This window comes from Falco cherrug, chromosome 7 (assembly GCF_023634085.1).
Source record: "Falco cherrug isolate bFalChe1 chromosome 7, bFalChe1.pri, whole genome shotgun sequence".
Classification (NCBI taxonomy): Eukaryota; Metazoa; Chordata; class Aves; order Falconiformes; family Falconidae; genus Falco; species Falco cherrug.
In genome coordinates, this window is record NC_073703.1 from 70,973,533 (window position 1) to 70,994,068 (window position 20,536).

General features: G+C 41.4%; 1 protein-coding gene across 11 annotated transcripts in view; it reads left to right on the forward strand.

The window, feature by feature from the left end:
- PHF21A (PHD finger protein 21A) overlaps window positions 1–20,536 on the forward strand; it is a 132,746-nt gene that overhangs the window by 88,358 nt on the left and 23,852 nt on the right. For all 11 annotated transcript variants that reach the window (XM_055716996.1, XM_055716999.1, XM_055716997.1 and 8 more), the window contains one exon: window positions 16,713–16,913. In XM_055716996.1, the coding sequence (XP_055572971.1) occupies window positions 16,713–16,913 (201 nt within the window). The remainder of the gene's footprint in view (window positions 1–16,712; window positions 16,914–20,536) is intronic.

Here is a 20,536-nt window from a genome sequence, read left to right on the forward strand (position 1 = left end):
AACTGACCAGTTGAGTTACTAAGAACACACCTGAAATGTGTTCACAGTTCGCAGAGATACTAAAATATCTTGCTGTCACTAATTTCCCTTCTTCAGGCAGAATTATGGAGTGTTTTCTACATCTGAGAGTCTTTTGCAAAATGTCATAGAAGACCAGATCAGGGGTAAAGAGCAGCAAAAGAACTATCACAAAATATAATTCATGGCGTTAAACAAGCCATACAAAACAGTGGGACAACAAATTAGCCAGTTCATGAGTTAAATAAATTAATAAAATCGTGTTGGGTTTGGGACCTGTTTTTTGCTTTTAATGTCTGATGGTAATTTTCCAGTAGTCTAGTTTTAATGAAAACATTTACTCATGTAAATGAGGGTTTCAGTTTGTTTGTGTTGACATTATTATTATTTATTTTTGTAGAGAAAAATCCTTCCTTTCTTTATCATCTACTTTCAGAAATCTTTTGGAATGTGCTGAGGAAATGTCATCCTTTCTTTGACGTTCATGTTTTGTTTGGGTTTTTTCTTTCATTTTAGTTTCTCTGAAGTAGTGTAAACTCTAGCTTAATTTGATCTGGCATCCCCGCAGTCGAACATTTGTAAGTATCTTGTATTGTGGCCCATCTGGGTTGTCATAGAAACTGGAGACCTCCATCCTCCTCCTTGTTGTTGGAAATGGAATGCAAACAGGGCATCAAAGTGACGTTTTCCTAGTACAAGTGAGAGCCCTGTGAAGAGCCAAACAGAAAGGTTTCTTACTGCTTTTATGCTCTTGTGGCCTGTTGTAACAGTTGTTGTAGTACACTCTGTTTTCTCTTGAATATCTAGCAGCTGGGTAATAGGAAAAATGTGAGCGTCATGACAAAGCCAAGCTTGTGCGGTTATTCTTGTCCACAGCTTTTTCCTCTCTATCTTTTCTTGATATATTTGTCTTGGATTGAGCTTCTAACTAGTGAGGAGGTGCAGAGCATGTTACTGCAAATCATTTGCTCGGCAAGGGGCTGAAAGAACCAATTATGTAGCACGTACATGTGGCTTAACATTTCTCTACACTGATCCTCTATCCTCTTGCAAGAAAAAAAAGCCAAATAATTCTGGCAAACGTGTTAGAAGTTTGCAGTCGCAAAATAGTAGAAATGCCAAATGATCATTCTTCAAAGCTGTACGGATTTAACAGATAGAATTGCAAAATCAGACCCCGTTTCCCTTCCCCCACGTAGGCTCCAGCTGTGTACTCAGCAGTTCTGCTGGCATGCTGGCGAACGGTCGTATCTCCTTCCCAGGACAAAGAACCTTTGAAATCACCGCTGAATACTAACCAGGGCAGCCAATTGTACATGATTGTGGATATCCAAAATAGGTTGAGAAATTATTTTCTAAATAGCAACTTGCTCATCAGCCGAGAGACAGGCTCCGTCAGCACAAAGGGGGCACAGGAACAGTTTGGTTTTGTGTGTGGGAGAAAAATCTTAGTACAGTCTGTTCATGCTGAGCAGGCTGTTGCTGGCCTAAAAGCAGCTTGTATAGCCTCCGCTGCTGGTGCAGCTCCTCCAGCAACGTGGGTCACTGGCCAGGCTTCTGGTCGTCTTTAAATTGATTGAGGAAATCGGTTTCTACCCCTGGATCCTCCAGTTTGGAGAGCTACGCAGTGTGAGAATCCGTGCTGAAAGTGTTAAAGGCTTGGAGCAAAAACTCCTCTTTCGTCATTGCTCTGGTAAACTGGAAGAGGAAGATGAGGAATGTGGAGGCAGAATGCTACAATCCTGCATTATTTGTCTAGCTCGTAATAAATACATCCGAAATACAGAGCAGGAAAAGGCCACTGAATTATTATTACTATTTACATAGTACTAGTACACATGAAATATTTAAAAAGATTTTTGGAGGCTAGGTTTTTGGCCTGCAGAGCGTACAAGCTAATTGTGCAACCTGCCAGTTGGGGAAACAAAAGAGGAAAACAGTTAAGAATGTGGATCTGTGGGGTTACAGCGAGCACAGTCAGTCTTTGCATATGTGTATATGAAGTGTGGACTGACTTTCTGCAATGAGATAGTTATTTCTAATACCCTGAAAAAAATCTCAGAGTACGCCCTGCGCTACTTGTGTCACCTTAGACATCCCTCTGGGCGCGATGTGGCAGGGAGACGGGACTTCCAGAGAGGCTTGACCAGAAGCATGCCCTTTTTTCCAAGTCAATCTGATAAAATACAACACTTTCTCCTGCGAGCCTTGCCTGCCAGTGAGAAAGGACTAATTTTTGCTTGTCAGACTTCACTACTTTTCAGTTCAGCTTTGCATTGTCTGTGAGTGCCCTTTGCTTGTGCCAACCTGTTTTGTCTTACTCCTATGTTTTCCTGATAATTATTTTTTTCAGAGCTTTTTTGTTTTCTTCTGAGCTTCCTTGCAGTCAATGACAGCTTGACTGTCTTCCTGTGCAAACTGACAAACATGTTTTGGATTAAGTGTGTTTTTGATACAAACATATTTATATAATCCTCCAAGCAATTACGATGAAAATCCTACTCTGCTCGTAATGAGTACTGCCCATACAGCGCAGAGCTGAGTATTTCTGTTTGCACGCTATTTTATTTTACTGCTGCAACACCTAGCACACATTGATGTTTTTATCATTTTCATTAATTCATATAAATTCATTAATATTTTCTCAGCCTTTGGTCATGGCCTTTCTTTTTTTAGAGTAACGTTAGATCACTAGTTACTTACATGCCCTTGCATGTATTTACTGATCTAAGTGTGTGCGTGTGTAGTATAGATCTTTTCAAAGCCTTTTTCCGGTGCTTATATCCAGCCCTAACTCCAGATGAAATACAATAGAGGATGGTTTTATCAAAACGAACAAATAAATGTGCCATATTTTCTTAAATATGTGCCCCATCGTATTTGTTAGAAAACAGCGAGAAACCCTGAAGCTTTTTTCCCTGAAGCCTTTTTCCCTGAAGCACCCCCGCATTTCAGCATCAGTTTGGTTTATTTGGAGGTAATATGAGGGGAAATGTTCTCTCAGCTGCATATTTTCCTCTAATGCCCCCCCCCCCCCCCCACACACACACCTCAGAGCCCACAGAACCTGCTCCTTAACGTTGAAGCCCCCCTTCTGCTTCTCATTTTGTGGAGGTTATCCAAGAAGGAGGGTTATGCAACAGCTTATTTTTATGGACTGGAATTTACAAGGGTATGTGTTATGTGTATGAAACTTTAATTAGCTTCTAGTTGCAAAGACGGTGCAGCTTTAAGGTAGTTCTCTCGGTTAATAACGGAGCTTGAGATCCCAGTAGGAGCAAAGTTACCAGACCTGAGGACACAAAGCAAGATGGCTTGCTCTAAGGGCCGTGTTTCAGTTGCTAGGTTTCTATAATCTTTCAGCCTTTCTCAACAGCACAACATGTGTTTCCTTTAAAAATAATAATAATAATAAAAAAAATCCATCAGTGCGAAACCATGGGGAGGAAAACTACCGCTTTGTGATTTACAGCTCTTAGAGGCAGGTGTGATAGGTGTTTTTAGAGATACTCAAGAGACACATGCCAGTGCTGTTTTTAGAAGTCTGTGCATTCTGAGCTAATGCTTCCAAACATATTCACAGCTGAATTGTCACGCAAGAAATGCTGAGTGAGGGCCAATGAAATAATACTTTGAGTTTCACTAAGACTGATACCTCTGAGTGCAGGTTTAGCTGGTCAGACCAGTTTGTAGCATGAAATGTGTTCATCTAGCAGTACATTGTATGTTCTCTGCAAGAGGAAGCAAGTCAAGCATATGGTGTGGAAAAAGAACTTGCACTTCATTATGTGATGGAAATATACAGTAGTTTTTGTTTAATCCTTTTTTTTAAAAAAAAAAGGTCAATTTGCCTTTTAAATCTTGTGCAGGCCTGCAGAAGCAAAGAAGAAATCTTGGTCTCCTCTAAAAACACGCTTATTATATATGTTCAGTATTGCATAAAGAGGAATTACAAGAGAGCTCATTTTCTATTTCTTACCTCTCTTTGACGGAGAACTCCTTGGAGAATTATAGAAATTCATAAAAGGCTCTTCAGAGTTCATTTTACTTCTATAGCATTTACAGTCTGTCTTTAAAAGTTTTAACAAAATACTACTAACAAAAATAATCCCCCCCTGAAAAAACAAAATATAGAGAGTTCTAGCCAGTTGCACTGGGACCCTTTTCCCACCGTTTAAAATGAGGTTTTCATATTTGTATTTGTGAGTCCCTCAGTCCTCAAGGGTTATTACGATGACAGGTTAAAGAACCTCAGCAATTCTGTTCCAGGTGTCCTTCACCAGACTGCCTGTATCTGTATGGGCTAGGTTAAAAGATTTGTTCACCCACCTCATGGCCCACCAAAACCCTCAAGAGATCTTCTTTGCTGACAGAATGAAAAAGGAAGGTGCTTGCATCATTTCTGCTCGTCTTCTGTAAAAAGAGAGTGATGAGCCAGAGCAAAATATTTCCTTCTGAAATACTTTCTAAGAGGTGTTGGGAAAAGAACAAACATTACCCAAAAGTTGGGAAGAGGCACATTTCTCACGTGATTAGTTAAAAAAGGTGCCATCAGCTGCAGTGTTGCATCCTTTAGAGGCGAGCGTGGCCCGCATGTCAGAAGGCAGTGTTCCGCATGGCGTTAGCCGCGAGGGCCGGGGCTGCTGGGGGAAGCGGTAGCACCTCTGCAGTGCTGTGTTCTGAAAGCAGTTCCAGTTCTCAGTACTTACAGCCAGGAATTTTGGAGCTTTCAGTCATCATTCTAGTATGCACTCCAGAAAAGGTGAGGGAGCAAATTATAGTGTCATTAAATACAGTTCATGTGTACATAAATTGAGAATTCTTTTTTACAGAATTAAGAGCTAAGCGTGGCACCAAAATGTGGTTCTGCCACCCGTAACACTGCTGTCCTGACTGTCCTGACAGATTTTAACGCCAGCTCAATGCCTCACAGCACTGAAACACTATAGATACACTTTTACAGAACAAGAGATATGGACGCTTTAGATAATTTTATTCTATGTCCTAATCACGTTTGTTTCAGATTTATTATGTTTGAGAGTGAACGTCATCTTTAGTAGAGAAATTGTATCTGACAAAACTTGTGTCTTTGTTGATACCATATGCATCCCAGCGACAACGTTCATCCCAGTAATTCCCATTACAAAGGGGCTTGTGTTTGCACTTGTTTGCCTGTCTTAGAGGGAGGAACTGACTGTCCTCTGGCTGCTCAGCTTTCCTGAGGCAACCTCAGCTTGACTGTTTTGGAATCGCTGTGTTCAGTCACATCCACAAATTCTGAATTTATGTCATCTATTATAGGCTTAGATGGCACAAGTTAAATGGCATTAAAGGCTGAATTGGCATCTTTAGATTAAATATAAGGAAATTTGGGAAGGGAGGTCCAAAATCTATTAGAATCTATTAGAAAATTACTTAGATGTAGTAGGTGGGTCGTATGTTAAAGGTCTTTAATGATCACTCTGAAAACCAAGTCTCCTCAGGGTACTACAGGCGCGTTCCGTAGCAGTGCTTACCTTTCTGTGTTAAGAGAAGGCCACCTCGGCTTCCTTTGTACTGGAGGGGATCTTGGACAACATCCACCAGAATTCGCATGTGAAATTCCCATACCATTCTGGACAAGGACGGTGCTGGATTCATAGCATGGCTTGTAGCACAAGCATCCTGTTTCAGACCCTTCAAAAAGTTACTAAGACCTAGAAAACATCAGATAATTTTAAAATATGAGCTGAAGCCTGGGAAACTTTCTGGAGAAGAAAAGTGAGTTTGTTTGTTTATGGAGACACGTGCAGATGCGAGTATCACAGTACGTTAAACAGGAGAGGGATGGGAAAGGATGAGGGAGGTAATAGCAAAAAGGGTATCACCATCACTCATTTTAACACAGGCCAGTTCCGTATACAACTTTATGTTGTGAAGTCATTTGAAACAGTTAAAAATGCCAACACATAGTATAAAACATCATTTGAAAGTGCAGATTTTGTAGTGTTTCATTTATTTTTTAAATAATTTGGATTCTGTTCCAGATTGTTTACAATCCCGCCTTCCAAATTTGTTTCCCTTTTATCTGTGTAAGCATGTGCCGACACTGTTACTCAGTATACACAAATGCTAATCTACCTTCGTGCACATGGAAAATAGCTTTCCTGGCACTGAGTTTAAAACTCCCATAGAATACATTATTAATCGAAGAAGTCTCTCTTTTTAGAAAAGCCTATCATTTATGTGGTCACTGTTGAGAAGGTTATAGATAAATACAATGCTGTTTGTTAACAGTGTGGTCTTCGGAACATACAACAAACAACCCCAGATACTGAAAGTGCATTTAAAAAAAGATTTGAATTTTGAAAGTAATTTTCCTTCTCTGTACTCCGGTCGCATATGTTAACGTGATCTAATTATAATGTAACGGCAACTTCTTTTCTATTGCCCTGCACGCTTTAATGCTCTAAGTGCATTTCTCTTGGCAGGTCTCTGCAGTGAGGTGAAAGCATGGTAACTGTTCCATTCCCTGCAGTGAATAATGCCCTAGTTCTGCATTTGGCTTTCAAATGCTAGATGATGTATCTATGAAGTTCAAGGAGCGGAGTTGTGAGGGGAGTGGGTAGGGTGAGGCTGGTGTCCGGCGCTGTGTAATTTAGCTGAATACGGCTGTGGCTCCGTAACAGAGCTTCAGCCCAGCTTCTGCTACGTCTGCAGTGCTGAAGTGTTCCGTTAGTTACACGTGCTGGTCTTGCAGACTCTGCTGAGCCTTATCAAACACAGCCAGTTGGTGCTGCTGGTATGAAAGCACAGGGGAGCTCTCATGTGGAAGGTTAATGGAGTGTAATTAGAAAGAAGAATGAACTGCTCAACCACTCTATCTCCCTCTACCTGCACTGAGAGTGACAAGTGCTCTGATCTTTTATAAACCCTAGAGCAGAGGTTTAACAGTCTAAAATTATGACAGTATAACTGTCAAACAAGCAAGCACACTGTGAAAAAGTAGTACGAACTTACGGATAGGAATGTTTACATTCCCTTATGTGGTCTTTTTTAGTTTTGTTTTTTTTTTTCATGCCGGATATTGTCCATATTGATATAACAGGTCTCACATGCATTTTCCTGTGAGGTGTCCATCAATGCCAGAAAGATCTCCGTGTTTCTTGCGTGGCTTCTTCATGTCTGTGCCTCGTGCAACTGTTAGCTTGCAGGATGAAGTGATGGCACCATCCGAAGGCATTTTGATACCAAGGAATTAAGCTTTCATAAAGAAGAGTTGTGGTGGGAGCAGTGACAGCTACTGGGTTCACATTCCAGGAACTAACCAAAATTTGAAATTACGTACATAGTTTGAGATTAGATACTAGTGTCTGATCCTGTTAATTAACTTAGGTACTATGTACATCTGTTGAAGTCTAAACATGTTCATAAAATGTTTTTTTGTCTTTCATCTAGCACACAGGTGGGGTTTTTTTCTTTCACAAGAATACTGATAAACTGTAGTCGTGAAACTGCATGTAGGAAGTAGAAGGAAGACACCGCATGTCAAATCCAAAAAGGACAAAGAGATTAAACGGTTCAATTTCCTGCATGTTGGAGACTGTTATATTCTACCTTGGTACCCTAGTGTGACGTCTTCTGACTTCAGGGAGACTAGGACGGTTTGGTTATCGGTGTACTAAGTTTTTGTCTTCCACATCTTTCTGTTCCAGAAAACAGGTGGTGGGTTGGGCTGCCAGCGATTCTGAAGGCCCTTGCAATGTCAGCAGGTTGATTAGGGGAAATTTGCCCAGCTAATCCTAGCAGGCAGTCCACATCCTGCATTGCAGTGGAAGGGAAAAAACAACAGCCCAGCAAGTCTGACCTGGGGACATATTTTTTATCCATTCCAAGTCTAAAATCAGTAAGAATCTAAGTACGCAAAGAAGACATACAATAAAAGGTATCAAAAGAAGAAGATAAATTTGCTTTGTTTAGCTGCTTTTCTCTAGCTGTGGCAAATACTTTGTCTTTCAGAGGAAGGTGAAAAAACAGCCTTGAGTATATCTGGTTATTTGTGCCTCTGGACATATTAAAATTCTGAAGAGTAAAGTCTGTCTTTGTGCAGAGTTTCGGTGCTGGAGAAGTGTGCTGGGACCAGCACTGGCGCGGGCACTGTCCCTGGTGAGGGGTGAGAATGAGCAGAGGCTTCCCAGAGCCCTCTCCCCCTCACGTGTATGATACAATCTCCTCCAAAACTTGGGGTAAGTGTTTCCTTTGGAGAGCTGTATCACCTCGTCCTGGCGAGTTCAAGCCGCGTCAGGCCGTTACATCTCGTGTTAGGCTGTTCAGCATTTAACCATCCCTGCGTCTTATTTCAAGGCTGAATTTGTCTGCCTTCAACTTGCAGCTACAGAATCATCGTTTTATATTTCTCAGAGAAACTAAACCCCCTCTCGTCATCAGATTTCTTTCCTGTGTATAAAACTCTGTTCTCAGTGAGAAGTTCCCTCCCAGCAAGGGGGACGAGCTGAGGCTCAGTGGGCCTCGTATCACACGGCGCTGTGTGTTGGGTCCTTGACTGTGTTTGTGGGTTTCCTTTGAACTGTCGCCGGTAGGTCTGCATCCCTTGTGAAAAAAAGGTAGTTTTCCGTTCTTTTGGCAAAGTGCCTGACCCTGGGCGTTTTTAAGAGAGGTGGAGGTTCACCGAATCTTCAGTTGTTGAGTAGTTTTGGCCTCAGTTATGAGGCGCTTTTTAGTGCTGGGATGAATAAGCAGAGGGGCAAAGATCCCCTCCCCGTGCCATTTAAATCAGGAGGCCACGGAGGAACTGTTGGTTTGGGTTTTTTGATGCACAGACCTTGATACAACTGAAGACCAGCAATGTGGGTCTTCTGCAGTGATTTAATTTGATGTCTACTCTGTGAAGCAGGCATTTCTTGTTGTTTTGATCACGCTCGGTTAACTAAAGAGAATAGTACAGCAGGTATATTTAGCTGGACAGAACATCTGTATTTGATACACTGTTTGAGGGACTAGGAAGGAGAGAAAATCTCTCGTTTGAGTGAGGTGAAACCATGACGTTTTGCTCCGAGAACTCATTCTGCCTGTGAAGTGGAGGCCAACAGTGAATTGCGATGTGATGTTGTTAGTGATGGCTTTTAATTGAATTGGTGCTAAACAGTGTTTGGTTGACAACATAGGGAAAAAGCCTTCCTGCCACTGTTAGTTTGTGGTGTTGGTAATGCGAGTGTGGAAATGAAATGATAGCTGCTGTTAACAGCATCAGGGCAATCAACAGGTGGTTGTACGATGCAGTTAGAGCTTCCAGAACTTTCTGTTCACAAAAGAACAAGTTTGCATTCTGGGTGAAATAAAACCAGTCATCTTGCTTGATACTTCTGATCATGTGTGAAGTGCATGAGCGTGAACTGTGTGTGTCTCCTTTCATGAGGAGGAGAGGAGGTGTGATTCAGTCGTGAGAATAGCTGTAGGATGCACAAGAATTCTGCTGAAGCTGATTCATTTTTAGCCAAGGGACTGTGCTACTGTGCAGTAGTACGCTGTGAAATTACTTGATGACTATCCTTTCCACTTGGGCTATTCAAAAAGATGAAGTGTTACCAGATTAGAAAATAGACTTCTATTTAGGCTGATTGTTTCTAAAATGTGAAATAAGTGTACTGATTCGAATTGCTCTACTGCGCTTGCTTAATTCAGACAAATTCAGTTTAAAGGATGCCACATTAGGAGGTAAATCAGAGGTAGAGGAAGAGAAGCAGCAGGATTGCCCTGGCAGAGGGAACTGGCTACCACGTATAGATGTGAATGGCTTTCTCATGGGGCTGGTTGTCCCTGTGTATTCTCCTGCACAGGAATAATAATCCACAGTATTTTCTGTGCTAAGATTTTGTATCCTAAGCTTCGGTCCATGACAGATTTTACAAGACCACCTTATACACTTCTGGAAAACTAGGTTCAGTCAGAGATCATAGAAACATACTTTATGTTGAAGTGCAAAAGAACCCTTGTTTCATTCTGCACAATCTAGGTGGCTTCCCCCGCCCCCCCCCCCCCCCCCCAAGAGATAACCCCCGAAATAGACAAATGGAGGTGAAACAATACGGAGATGGGCAAGATAAAATTAAAAAGAGCACTTTTTCCGTGGTAGTCAGCAGTTTAATTTTTTCATTTCTTCAGCCTTTTCATGTTGAGGTGATCCCCACCTCCTTTGACCAGTTTGTATTTGCACTCTGAAGTGTTTCTGGGAAGCAGAAAAACATAAACCAAATCAAATCTTTCCAAATCTTGTCAAATTTAAAAAAATATAATTTCATTCCTTTCATTCCATTCCTTCTTAATTACATTCAAAGTACTGCACTTAACTGTTTTTCCCCGTTCTGTTGTCACACACTTAATTCTCAATTCATTAATTGCTTCATTGTTTAATTATTGTAGCTGTTCTTACAAGTTTCTTTCCATTAACATAAGTACTGGGCTAAGAAGGTAGATACTACATTTCTTTAATACATAAGCTGCAGGAAAACGTATGTGTGTGGCTCCTACTAGTTCAGTCTCTGTTCCCTACATTGTGCAAGACTAAAAATTCTACGAGAAGACAGTGATGCATAAGGCATTTCACGGTACAACATTCCCTTCCAAAAATTAATTGGTCTGATGGTGCTGCAAACAGTAAAAGACACGGTACTGAAAATAAAGCAATCAAGAAGTCACATAAAACAGAATGGCACAGCAGCTATTTTTGGTCATTTTCATTTATAATTCTAGCTATATTTAAGGAAAAAAAAAAAGGCATTCTCCCCCGTTAAGAATGAAGGAATGAATATTATTTTCAGAACTTACATAATTCACTTCTGAATGATTTCCAGCAACTTCAAGCGGTGTTTCTCATAAAGGAAAAATCCCACATTCTTTTCTGAAGTACTTGTTCATGTGTGAACTGTGTGTATTTGTTTCAGAATCACACCTATAGTAATTATTGTAAATAGTCTAAAATATAATGAAGTGTAGTAAGTTTACCAGCATTTTTAATGGCAAAAGTACTTCTCACATCATGCCAATGGTACATAACGGTATTTATCTGACAAAATGTCAAAGTAATTTTTATGGAATGAAGATTTTTTTTAAATTGTTTTACACTCCAGGTGTTGGCAGTGCAGCTGTTGACTGGGTATGCTGGTGTGCTTAGATACCTGTGTATTTAACAAATGCTTAAAAAAAAAAAAAAAAGTTTTTGAACTGTAAAAGGAAATGGTGCACATTTCGTTAATGATGCCCAGTCAGGCATTAAGTGAGAGGCGGAGGTGGTTCCCTGTCCCACTGCTGTGTTCCCATTCCGCACACAGGCACCCTGCCCCAGAGGCTTTGCTGACTGAAAGATTCTAATGCTGCTTTGATGACATTTAAGAAGTAGAAAAATGTACCATGCTTCTTCCTTGGAATAAAATTCTAATTTAGTTTGTTTAGATTTTTTTCATTGGTGGAAAGATCTGGGTATGAATGAGGCACAGGCAGAAGTGCAAAATTTCATAAAAATCTAGGATGACGACAGAAATAGCTGAACACGTTTCTATAGTCCTTTGATCGTTCTTTCAATGGAATTCAAGTTGTTTTGTAGAACAGGTTTTTTTTCCTCACTGGTGTAGATTCTGCGTCATCAATTTCTATAATAAGATTTCACTTTTTTAAATTTGAGATACTGTGTTAAAGCACTAGATGAGCGTACACTTACTCTCCTCACTGGTACTCTTTCCACTCCTAAATTCCGCTCCCCAAATTCACCCTCTTCGCAGGTCCAAGACTAACTGTGCCAGGGATCCACAATCTTTTAGCTTCTTTCTGCCACAGAAGTTTTGCTGTCTTTGTGTTCTGTTGAAAAGCAGGGGTATTTCACTTGTCTTTGGGTAGCAACAGGGGCTGGGGCTGGGAAGGAGAGGGGAAGGAGGCTGGAACGGGAGACTGCAGAGCAGTGAAATTCCCTCCATCCTCCCTGCTCCCTAGTTGGAGCTTATTTGAAATCCGTATTTTCTCTTACCATTTCCTTCACAGCAGTTGGCAACTTTCATATCCTAGAGAAAATTTCTTGGTTGTAGGAGGGAACAGGTAGCAGGGCATCCATAATATAGCTGACTTCCCAGAATCGGTGGAGCAGGAAAGCGGGTCACTAGTAAGCGGGTAAGCAATTCAAACCACATCAGCTTTGGTTTTGTGATATAAACACTGTGCATTGCGAGGCTGGTTAGTACTTTACTTCTGTCTCATTTTTAGACTATTTTTAAATTTTAATTTTTATAGATTTTTGAAGTTTAAAAGCAGACCGTCCTTGAGGTATGTGTGCTTTTCTGCATGTGTTCCCCAGATGAAGAAAATGTGTCACCAAACATAAAAAGGGATCTAGTATTTTAAAAATCACTGTACTCTGAGAACTACTTTGATTGCTTGATTGCTTAAAATTAAAATCACAGTTAGCTAATAATGTTATACTTAAACCTTACTAAGCCTGCAGTTTGCTCCAAGGACCTTCCTTATCTTATAGCAACATATTCATGATAGTTTTTTATATAAGCACAGAGAAGACACCTTTTGACATGGACATATGGCCAATAGGATGTAGAGGCAGATCTTCTGCTTAATCAAACCAAAATAATCTTCTAACGCCGTGTTAGGATCTGGCCTGTGGCATGAATGAGAAGGTGGTATCACTAAATGTCACGATATTGATTACAATTATTACCTTTAAGAAAGGGTCATATGAGATGTCTAGGGCTGTGTGAACTCGGTGGTGTGAACGGTTCTTGATGAGACTGGTGATAAAGATGTCAAGGCAGCAGGAGCTCTGCGGTCGTGTACTACGCTTACGGGGCACTGTTCGGCAAATGGATTTTGAAGTAGCCTGACAGTAGCTGTTGCCGAGAGCTAGCAGGTACTTTTGGGGGAGAATGCAGTTTGGAAGAAAGGATGTGATCATTCGTTTCTTCCACCTTCTGTACGTAAAGAGAGGATCGGCATTCGGCTTTGAGGAAAATTCAGTAAACTTGAAAGACAAATGCTTTTCATCCGTTTGTAGTGCTGCTGGAGAAGAAGCTATTTTGGCAATATGGGGCGAGTTAGAGCTTTGACATGCAGAAAACTATTCTGTTCTGTTTGTGATGATGTGTTTATGATTGAGTCAATCCCAATTTAAATTTTTTAAGTTGTCAGTGAAAATTAAATTACGTCGTCTTAAATAAGAGTGGGAAGGAAAAATGGCAATGATTACATTTAAAGAATTAGGAATATTTCTGAACACTTCTGTGATACTTTCCGATAACCTCCGTCTCCCTGGCACTCGGCCTCTGAGGCACACAGCTGGGGCTTCATACCAGCTGTGGCATGTTCCAGTCATGCACGTCGTACTTCCTGCAGCACAAGCTGCCTTCAAAATGCATTATGAACAGTCAAATATGAGAAACAAATGTCAGATACACTTGTAATGAAGTATCGAGTCTGACGGTAGGCAAGAGTTTCTCTCACGCTGCCCTCCCCTTCAACCCCCTGCGACACGAGGCTGTGCTGGCATCGCAGCGGGCAGGCACGTGCCGGGGCGGCCACAGAGCATCGGTCCCAGCCGGCTGAGCCGCACGGCCTCGCCGCAGTGGGGGCTGAGCCGGGCAGGGGGGCACGGCCCCGGGCAGCACTGGAATGGGGTGCAGGGCTGCACTGCCTGCCTCCGGCCCTGCAGCCCCCACAGTCTCCTCTGCTGGTGCTAATTAAGCAAAGCAACTTAGAAATACGTTGTTCGGAGTCTCCCACTTGGTAACTACCAACAAACAGACGATCCCAGCAGTCTTGCAGAGAGTGGAATGATTTCTGTAGTTTCAGTGTGGTATTTTTACTGACAGTTGGTAGAAGCAGATTAATAAACTGCGTAAGCAATTGGCATGCGCTGCAAACTTCAGTTTTACTCTCTGAATCTTAAAAGCATTAGATGTTTGTTCCAATTTAATATCTGCATAATGGATATGGATGGCAGGATATGCTGCTGCCAGGCAGCTCTCAGCAGCCTCTAACAGGCTAGCGTAGACTTCCAGAGCAACGGCGTTTTTCCACTCACGTTATCCATCTTGTGCCAAATGTGCTGAGCTTCGGTTTTTGCACAAGGCACTAATAAAAGTTGTGCTTCAGCCCTGCTTTTCAGCGGCTCCGCACCCCATGTTTGGGCCCGGGGGTGGGACAGGCAGTGTGTGAAGCACCGTGACTCACCTCGCTCCTGCTCCCTGCTCCCGTCCTCGCTGGCTCTCGCCCTGCCGGAGCAGTATGGCCAAGGAGTCCTCCAGCCTGCCTCTCCCTCTCCTCTTGCACACTCTCTCTCTCTCTCTTTTTTTTTTTTTTTAAATCCTTTCGCTAATGTTCCTCCCATTGTAAAGAACAAGATGGAAACGAATTCTTGGCCCGTTGCTGCTGATTTCCTCCCGTTAGGGAATCAGTAGAAGAGCACGATTATCACTGAATTCCATACAGGCAGCTGTGGAAGACAAAACCTCCCTTCCTGTTCACGGCGGGTACAGTAATCCTTTAGCCTCCTGTGCAGTGTCTGTGCAGTCCATTTTTTGGCAGGTATTCCATAGGCATGTTGCATTATTTCCTCTCCTGCTTTGCTCTGTTCTCCTCACCTCCCCCTCGGGTTACTCTCTGGAAATGTTTTTTCAGCTCGTGTATCTGCTTGCTGACATGGCACTTTGGTTTGCATGTTAACGTGGTTGATCTTTTCAGAAAGCAATTTTAAATGATTGTTCAGTTATTACATATATGAATGAGCTGATAGACACAGGCCATTTAAAACTCTGTAAAATATCTGAATTAGAAAAATGCCTTCTACGCTCCTATTGTTTTCTCCTTGTTGTAGAAGGGAACAGACAATTTACAGCTTTTAGGCTTTCACAGCTTTTAGCACTTTTCTGGGTGCAGCATAACGTGGCTCCTTCACGCTGCTGTCCGTTACCAGCTCCCTGAATTTTTGGTGAGGCTGGGTCTTTGTTTCTCTTGTCATCAGAGCTGAGCGTGCATCCCCAGCCAGGGCTGTAGGTTTTGCAGAAGCCGGGCAGTCCTCCTTCTGTACACCTCTGAGTCACTGAATTCAGTCTTTTCTAAAAAGGTCAGTCATGAGCTCACACATTTCAGCCTTATGAAGCAGGGGTGGGGGGGGGGGCGGGTTGTTGCTTGTGTGTTTTATTTGGTTTTTTAAAGTTCCAGTTCTCAAATCTGCCCGTTTGGGACTCTGCACCTTTTGTTATCTTCTTCTGGGCTAGAGGTACATGTTCAGCATGTGAGGCACCACGCAGTTTTAACTCATCATAAGCAAGATACTTGGAATCAAAAGTCTACAGTATGCCCACAAGAACTATGCAGAGAACAGGTATCATATCAGCTCAGAATTTCATAACCCTGCATGAAAGAAATTTGAGGGAAAAAATTGTTTCAGTTGGTTATAAATAACTGGATTGGTTTTGGTTGTTTTTTTTTTTAGCTCCCTCTCTCTGTTTTGTGCTGTGTCTTAATACTAGTGCTTCAAAACAAAAACTGAAACATTTGATATTGTCAGAAAGTTTTTTTCTTTTCCTTTCTGTGTAAGTGGACCTGCTCGGGATAGCCTGCTGTCAGCACCTGCCTCTGGCAGAGGTTTCCTCACTAGAGCTTTCTCAGTTGAGCCCCTACCACATCTGGTGACTTCATTGTCCTCTTCTGAAGCCAACCTTGTTGCACAACTGTTCCGGAGTACGCATAGGCTCTTGATCAAGGGCACTTAAGTATCTATCTAAATCTTTTTAATCTCTCCTAATTTGGGGGTGGCTCGAGTGTAGGAAAAAATGTCTGTTTTCTATCATGCCCACAAAAGGCAAAAAAAGTCTCGTGGTGTTTTCACCCCTGTCCACATCGAAGTATAATGTGAACATAAATTGTGAGCCCTTATCACCCGTGTGGAGACATGGCATCTTATCCCGCAGGTCGCCTGGTCTGCTCTTAAATCTGTTGCGTTACCGTCTGAATATCCACAATGGCTACCAGAAGAAATTTCCTTCTTAAATAATTAGACTTTCGTGGAAGCGATAATGCAATAGGAAGCCTTTAAGCTGGGAGAAATAAATCTGTGCCGTTCCCTTCCCATGTAGGCAGCCCTGTCTAGTTTTCTTTCAGGTGACAATAATAACTGAATGGAATGAGCACACACATCCATGCCCTTCCCATTCCCCACTTTGCACTCAAACTCGCCATCTCTCCACTCAGTTTCGATGCCTGGTACGAAATGGCATCCCCGTTGCCCTGAAGTCAGCCCTGAGGCTTCAGCCTGCAGTCCTTTTTCGTCCCTGGTCAGGAGCGGTGCGTGTCTGAAGGAGTCAGGAACCTTGGAATCTGAATGCTAACGCATCTCACATGAATGCAGCTTAATGAGGTCTTGCCACAGTTTGTGAATAGGCTGAATTTTGGTGGGTGGGTTTCTGTGAGGACAGTGAGGTCACGCTGTTGGGCAGCTCTACTCCTCTGTGGCCTTTTTTGACGCTGTGCCTATTAAATAACACCGATACTTAAAATTCCAAAAGGAGAAATCCCACTAAGATTTTGAGCAGTTCTTTTTTTACATTAAATAAATGTAACTTTAGGTGTCACTGTCTTCTCTAATACGTGCAGCTAAATAACTGTCATCATTTCTGGTTTTGTTTTTGTTTATCTGGTAGAAAAGAGTGGTGGAACAGCTTCGAAAGAATTTGATAGTGAAGCAGGAACAGCCAGACAGTAAGTTTCAAATACAGCCATTGGCACAGTCAGAAAACAAACTACAGACACCACAGCCGCAACCACTACAACAGCTACAGCAACATCACCATCAACAGCAGCAGCAGTCTACTGCACCCTCTCCAAATGTGATTGGATCACAGGTAAAAGCCTCTACAGTAATTATTTTCCTTGCTAAAGGTAAAGTTCACAGGACAAATAAAATATTAAAAAAAGCTCAGAGAGAAAATTGCAAACTTTCACTTATGCACATGAGTATACCAATATGAGTTTCTCCTTCTATGCAGATGCAGATATGGGTCTTGTGGGTTTTTTTGGCAATAACCTCCTATCTGAGTAGAAAAAATCAGGTAGTGTTTAAAAGTTGAATCATAACCTCGCAGAGAAGAAGGGTGGCAGTATCACCTTTCTTAAAAATAAATGGAAGTTCAGCAAATGAACCTATCTTCCGTAGGTGCAAGAAAGATCGTCTGTCCATACCCGGTAGGTCTCAAGAAATAGTAAAGACTTTACACATGAGGTGTGTGATTTAAATACTTCATTTTTAAAAGACTAACAATGCCCACTGTTTCAGTGAACAAAATGTAAGAGAACGGTTCCCTCTTCTTCCTGCTTGGTTCTTTTAAATCCAATGTAACTCATATCGTATAATACTTACCTGAGTTTGCTGTGTTAATGGCAATGTTTGAGTTTTAGAAAGTAGTGTCTTCATTGGGAGGGTACACTGAATTTCGGTACGGTATAGGATTAGAGATATAATCCCAGCACTCACCAGAGAAAGTGGCCTGCTTCTGCTGACAGGGGAATTCCAAGTTTCTCCTGTTCAAATATTTAGAATCTCCAAAGTGTGCTAATAAAACAGCTAGAAAGCGCAGGGAGGTGTTTTGTAAAAAGAAGTGTATGTGAGGTCTTTTTTCCTGTTGATGCAGTCTCAGCTGCTCCTGTTTGCCTGGGTAGGCAGATGTCAGGAGTCACCTGTGAAGTTTACTTTCTGCACGTTGCAGTGAATCACAGCCACAGCTCTGACCGCTTGTGATTCTTGTCTTCCCTTTTCCTGGAAGCAGAGGAGGGGAGAAATGTTAGCTCTCTCATGAACGCAGCAAACTGTTTTGGATGTGCTCTGAAAATGTGTTTGTGAGGCTTAGGTAGTTGTATTCTTGCGAAAACTGAAGAAATGGAGCAAACTTAACTAAGCAAAAGATGTTTGTGAGTAGCAACATCAATATCAAAGTTTAAACAGAACGAAGTAGTAAATATTACTGTGTCCTAGAATATTTCTAGGCAAACAATGGATCACTCTCTGCTGTATCACCAGTCTTTGTTTTCCAGCCAGGGAATATGACTGCAAAAGCAGTTTCACGTGTTTCTCCGTATCCCACACTTGGCATTTATGCATTAACTTCCAGGTCATCTCCTGGGTTGTAAAAATTGAGGTTTTGTTCAAAGTTAAAGAGCCCTCTAGTGAAACAGTCAAAAAACTGCTACACCCTTCTGACTATCACTGATACAGTTGTACTTGGACAGTAATTACAAACTCAAAGGCAGGTCATCCTCTCATCTGAATAAATAAGCCAGCTTTTATCCTTAACACTTTCATATTTTTATTTATGTTGGTCTAATTCTGAAGTAACCTCCCTTTCTTCTGTACACATCTTGCATCTAAGATTGTGCCTCTGTCCTGTTGCCCCTCAATCTCTTTCAGCAAAGAGAAGTCAAATCTTTTGTCTCTCTAGAAGGTGTTTTGGTGCCTGCTTTTGTAAATAATACATCTTTCAAGGCTGTGTCAGTAAAGTCAGTGCTTTCAGTGGTTATTTTCAGAGTAATTCAATTTAGGAATCAGCGTATATATGCTGCCTTAATAGTGACATTTTAATATACTTAATATAGTCCAGTAAGAAGGGCTTTTTAAATCTTCATAGAGCACCAAGCCTGCTAAAAGGTCATATTATTGCAGTGTTATTATGTGAAATAATGCAGACTTACTATGAATGCCACTTCAGTATGAATTCATGCATTGAAAACTTTTTAGAATAAGCAAGGTAATTAATGCTCAGCACAGTAACAGGGATCTTCAAGCTTTGTGATCTGCTGACATCTTTAGTATTTACAGACCTAATAGAACCCCTTGAAAGAGTCACAGTCTTGTATTACATGATTGATTACACTTTTCTTTAAAATGTTTATGGATGAATGTAATGCTTGTGAAAATGATACCATGTTACATCTCATTGGAAAAGCTTGAATAATGTTACTGCATTAGGGGAACGGAGCCTCTTGCCCTGGAGAAGGTGCAGCAGAGGTCGATAAGAAGGTCTTGTATCACGGATGAAAAGTTAAGGGAATTGTTCATGTTGCAACAAGGAGAAGTTAATAACGTCTGGATCTTGTATAAATGTATAAAATTGAAGCATGAATTATCCTTTGATTTGGCATTGTACAGTGTTTGAATTTTTTTCACACTTGTGCATAATTTACAGTTAGGGGATGTAGTTTAGGCGTTACGAAATTAGAGGTGTGAAGGTAAACCGTTTTTGTTTAAGGAGATGATATTGGTGAAAATACTGAAGAATCCAGCTGGAAATACTTTATTAGAAGGAAGAGAAAGGTCTTGTGCAATTAAAAGCAAGCAGTCTAAATCAGGCATGTTCAGAACATGAAAAAAGACTGCCTGATCCCTAGTTCTCCATTTTTTCCTGTTGTAGAGCCTAGTGCTGACATCAGGAGGGAGTGGTGGTTATTTCATGCTAAGAGCATTTGATCATGCCACTGACTGTTCTGAAGGTGCGGTGCCATTGGTACAACAGCTTTTTTTACACCAAAGAAAAAAGAAATAAGCTCACTTGGCATTCAGTTGGGTGTCACTTGTCGTGAGCTTTCTGTGTACGTTGTGTTCTGGTTTTATATGGGCACTCTCTTGCCTTGTTGCTTTTTGAAAGAGATCCGCAGTTGTCCATTGCCCTTAACATCTTAGAAGACAGTACATTTTAAAAACAAAATGGTGAAATTATAGTTGTTTTAACTTTGGAGTTTGTGGGCATAGTGTATTCAGGCATTTCAGGTAAATGCTGGCATTGAGTCGAAACCAACTCTCTTTAAACAAGCGAAGAGCAATCATGACATGACATATATGTTCCAAACCCAGCCCATTCTACAGAAGTTAAATATAATTGCCTGCAGCTGGGGAGACTAACGGCCAGCTCTTACACCTTCAGAGCAGCTCTACTGATATTCTCAGGAAAGAAAGTTAAAGGCTAAATAACTGTATGTGTGGCTAAAGCTAAACTTTGGGATAGCCAAAATCAAAATATGTTTCTGTTCTTAAAGAAACCAATTAATGAATGGGGTTTTTTTCCCTCTTCTCCTGATTGTGAGGATCTCTGTAAACAAAGTTTTCATTTGAATATTTGAGTTTTAGTTGGTGAGAAGCGAGTTTGCTGGTATGTTTCAGAAACCTCCACCTTATAGGTCTGATATTGACAGTACGTGTTTGGAAGTAACGTGAAACTAAAAGGTCCAAAAATACATATGCCACTAGTTACACTTAATTGTCGTTTTCTCAGGAATTTCTTTTGAATCGGTCTGTAATGCTGCAGATGATTAAAGCAGACCCAACAGGTGCCTCAAACATGAATCCTTTCTAGCTATCCAGTTTCCAGAGGCGTAAGATGATGTGCTTGTCTGAACAGTAGGTAGTTAGACTCGGTGCTGCCTTTTCTTTCTCTTGCTGTCTATTGTTTCTAGCTAACCAGCCCACGTCCTGTCTGAT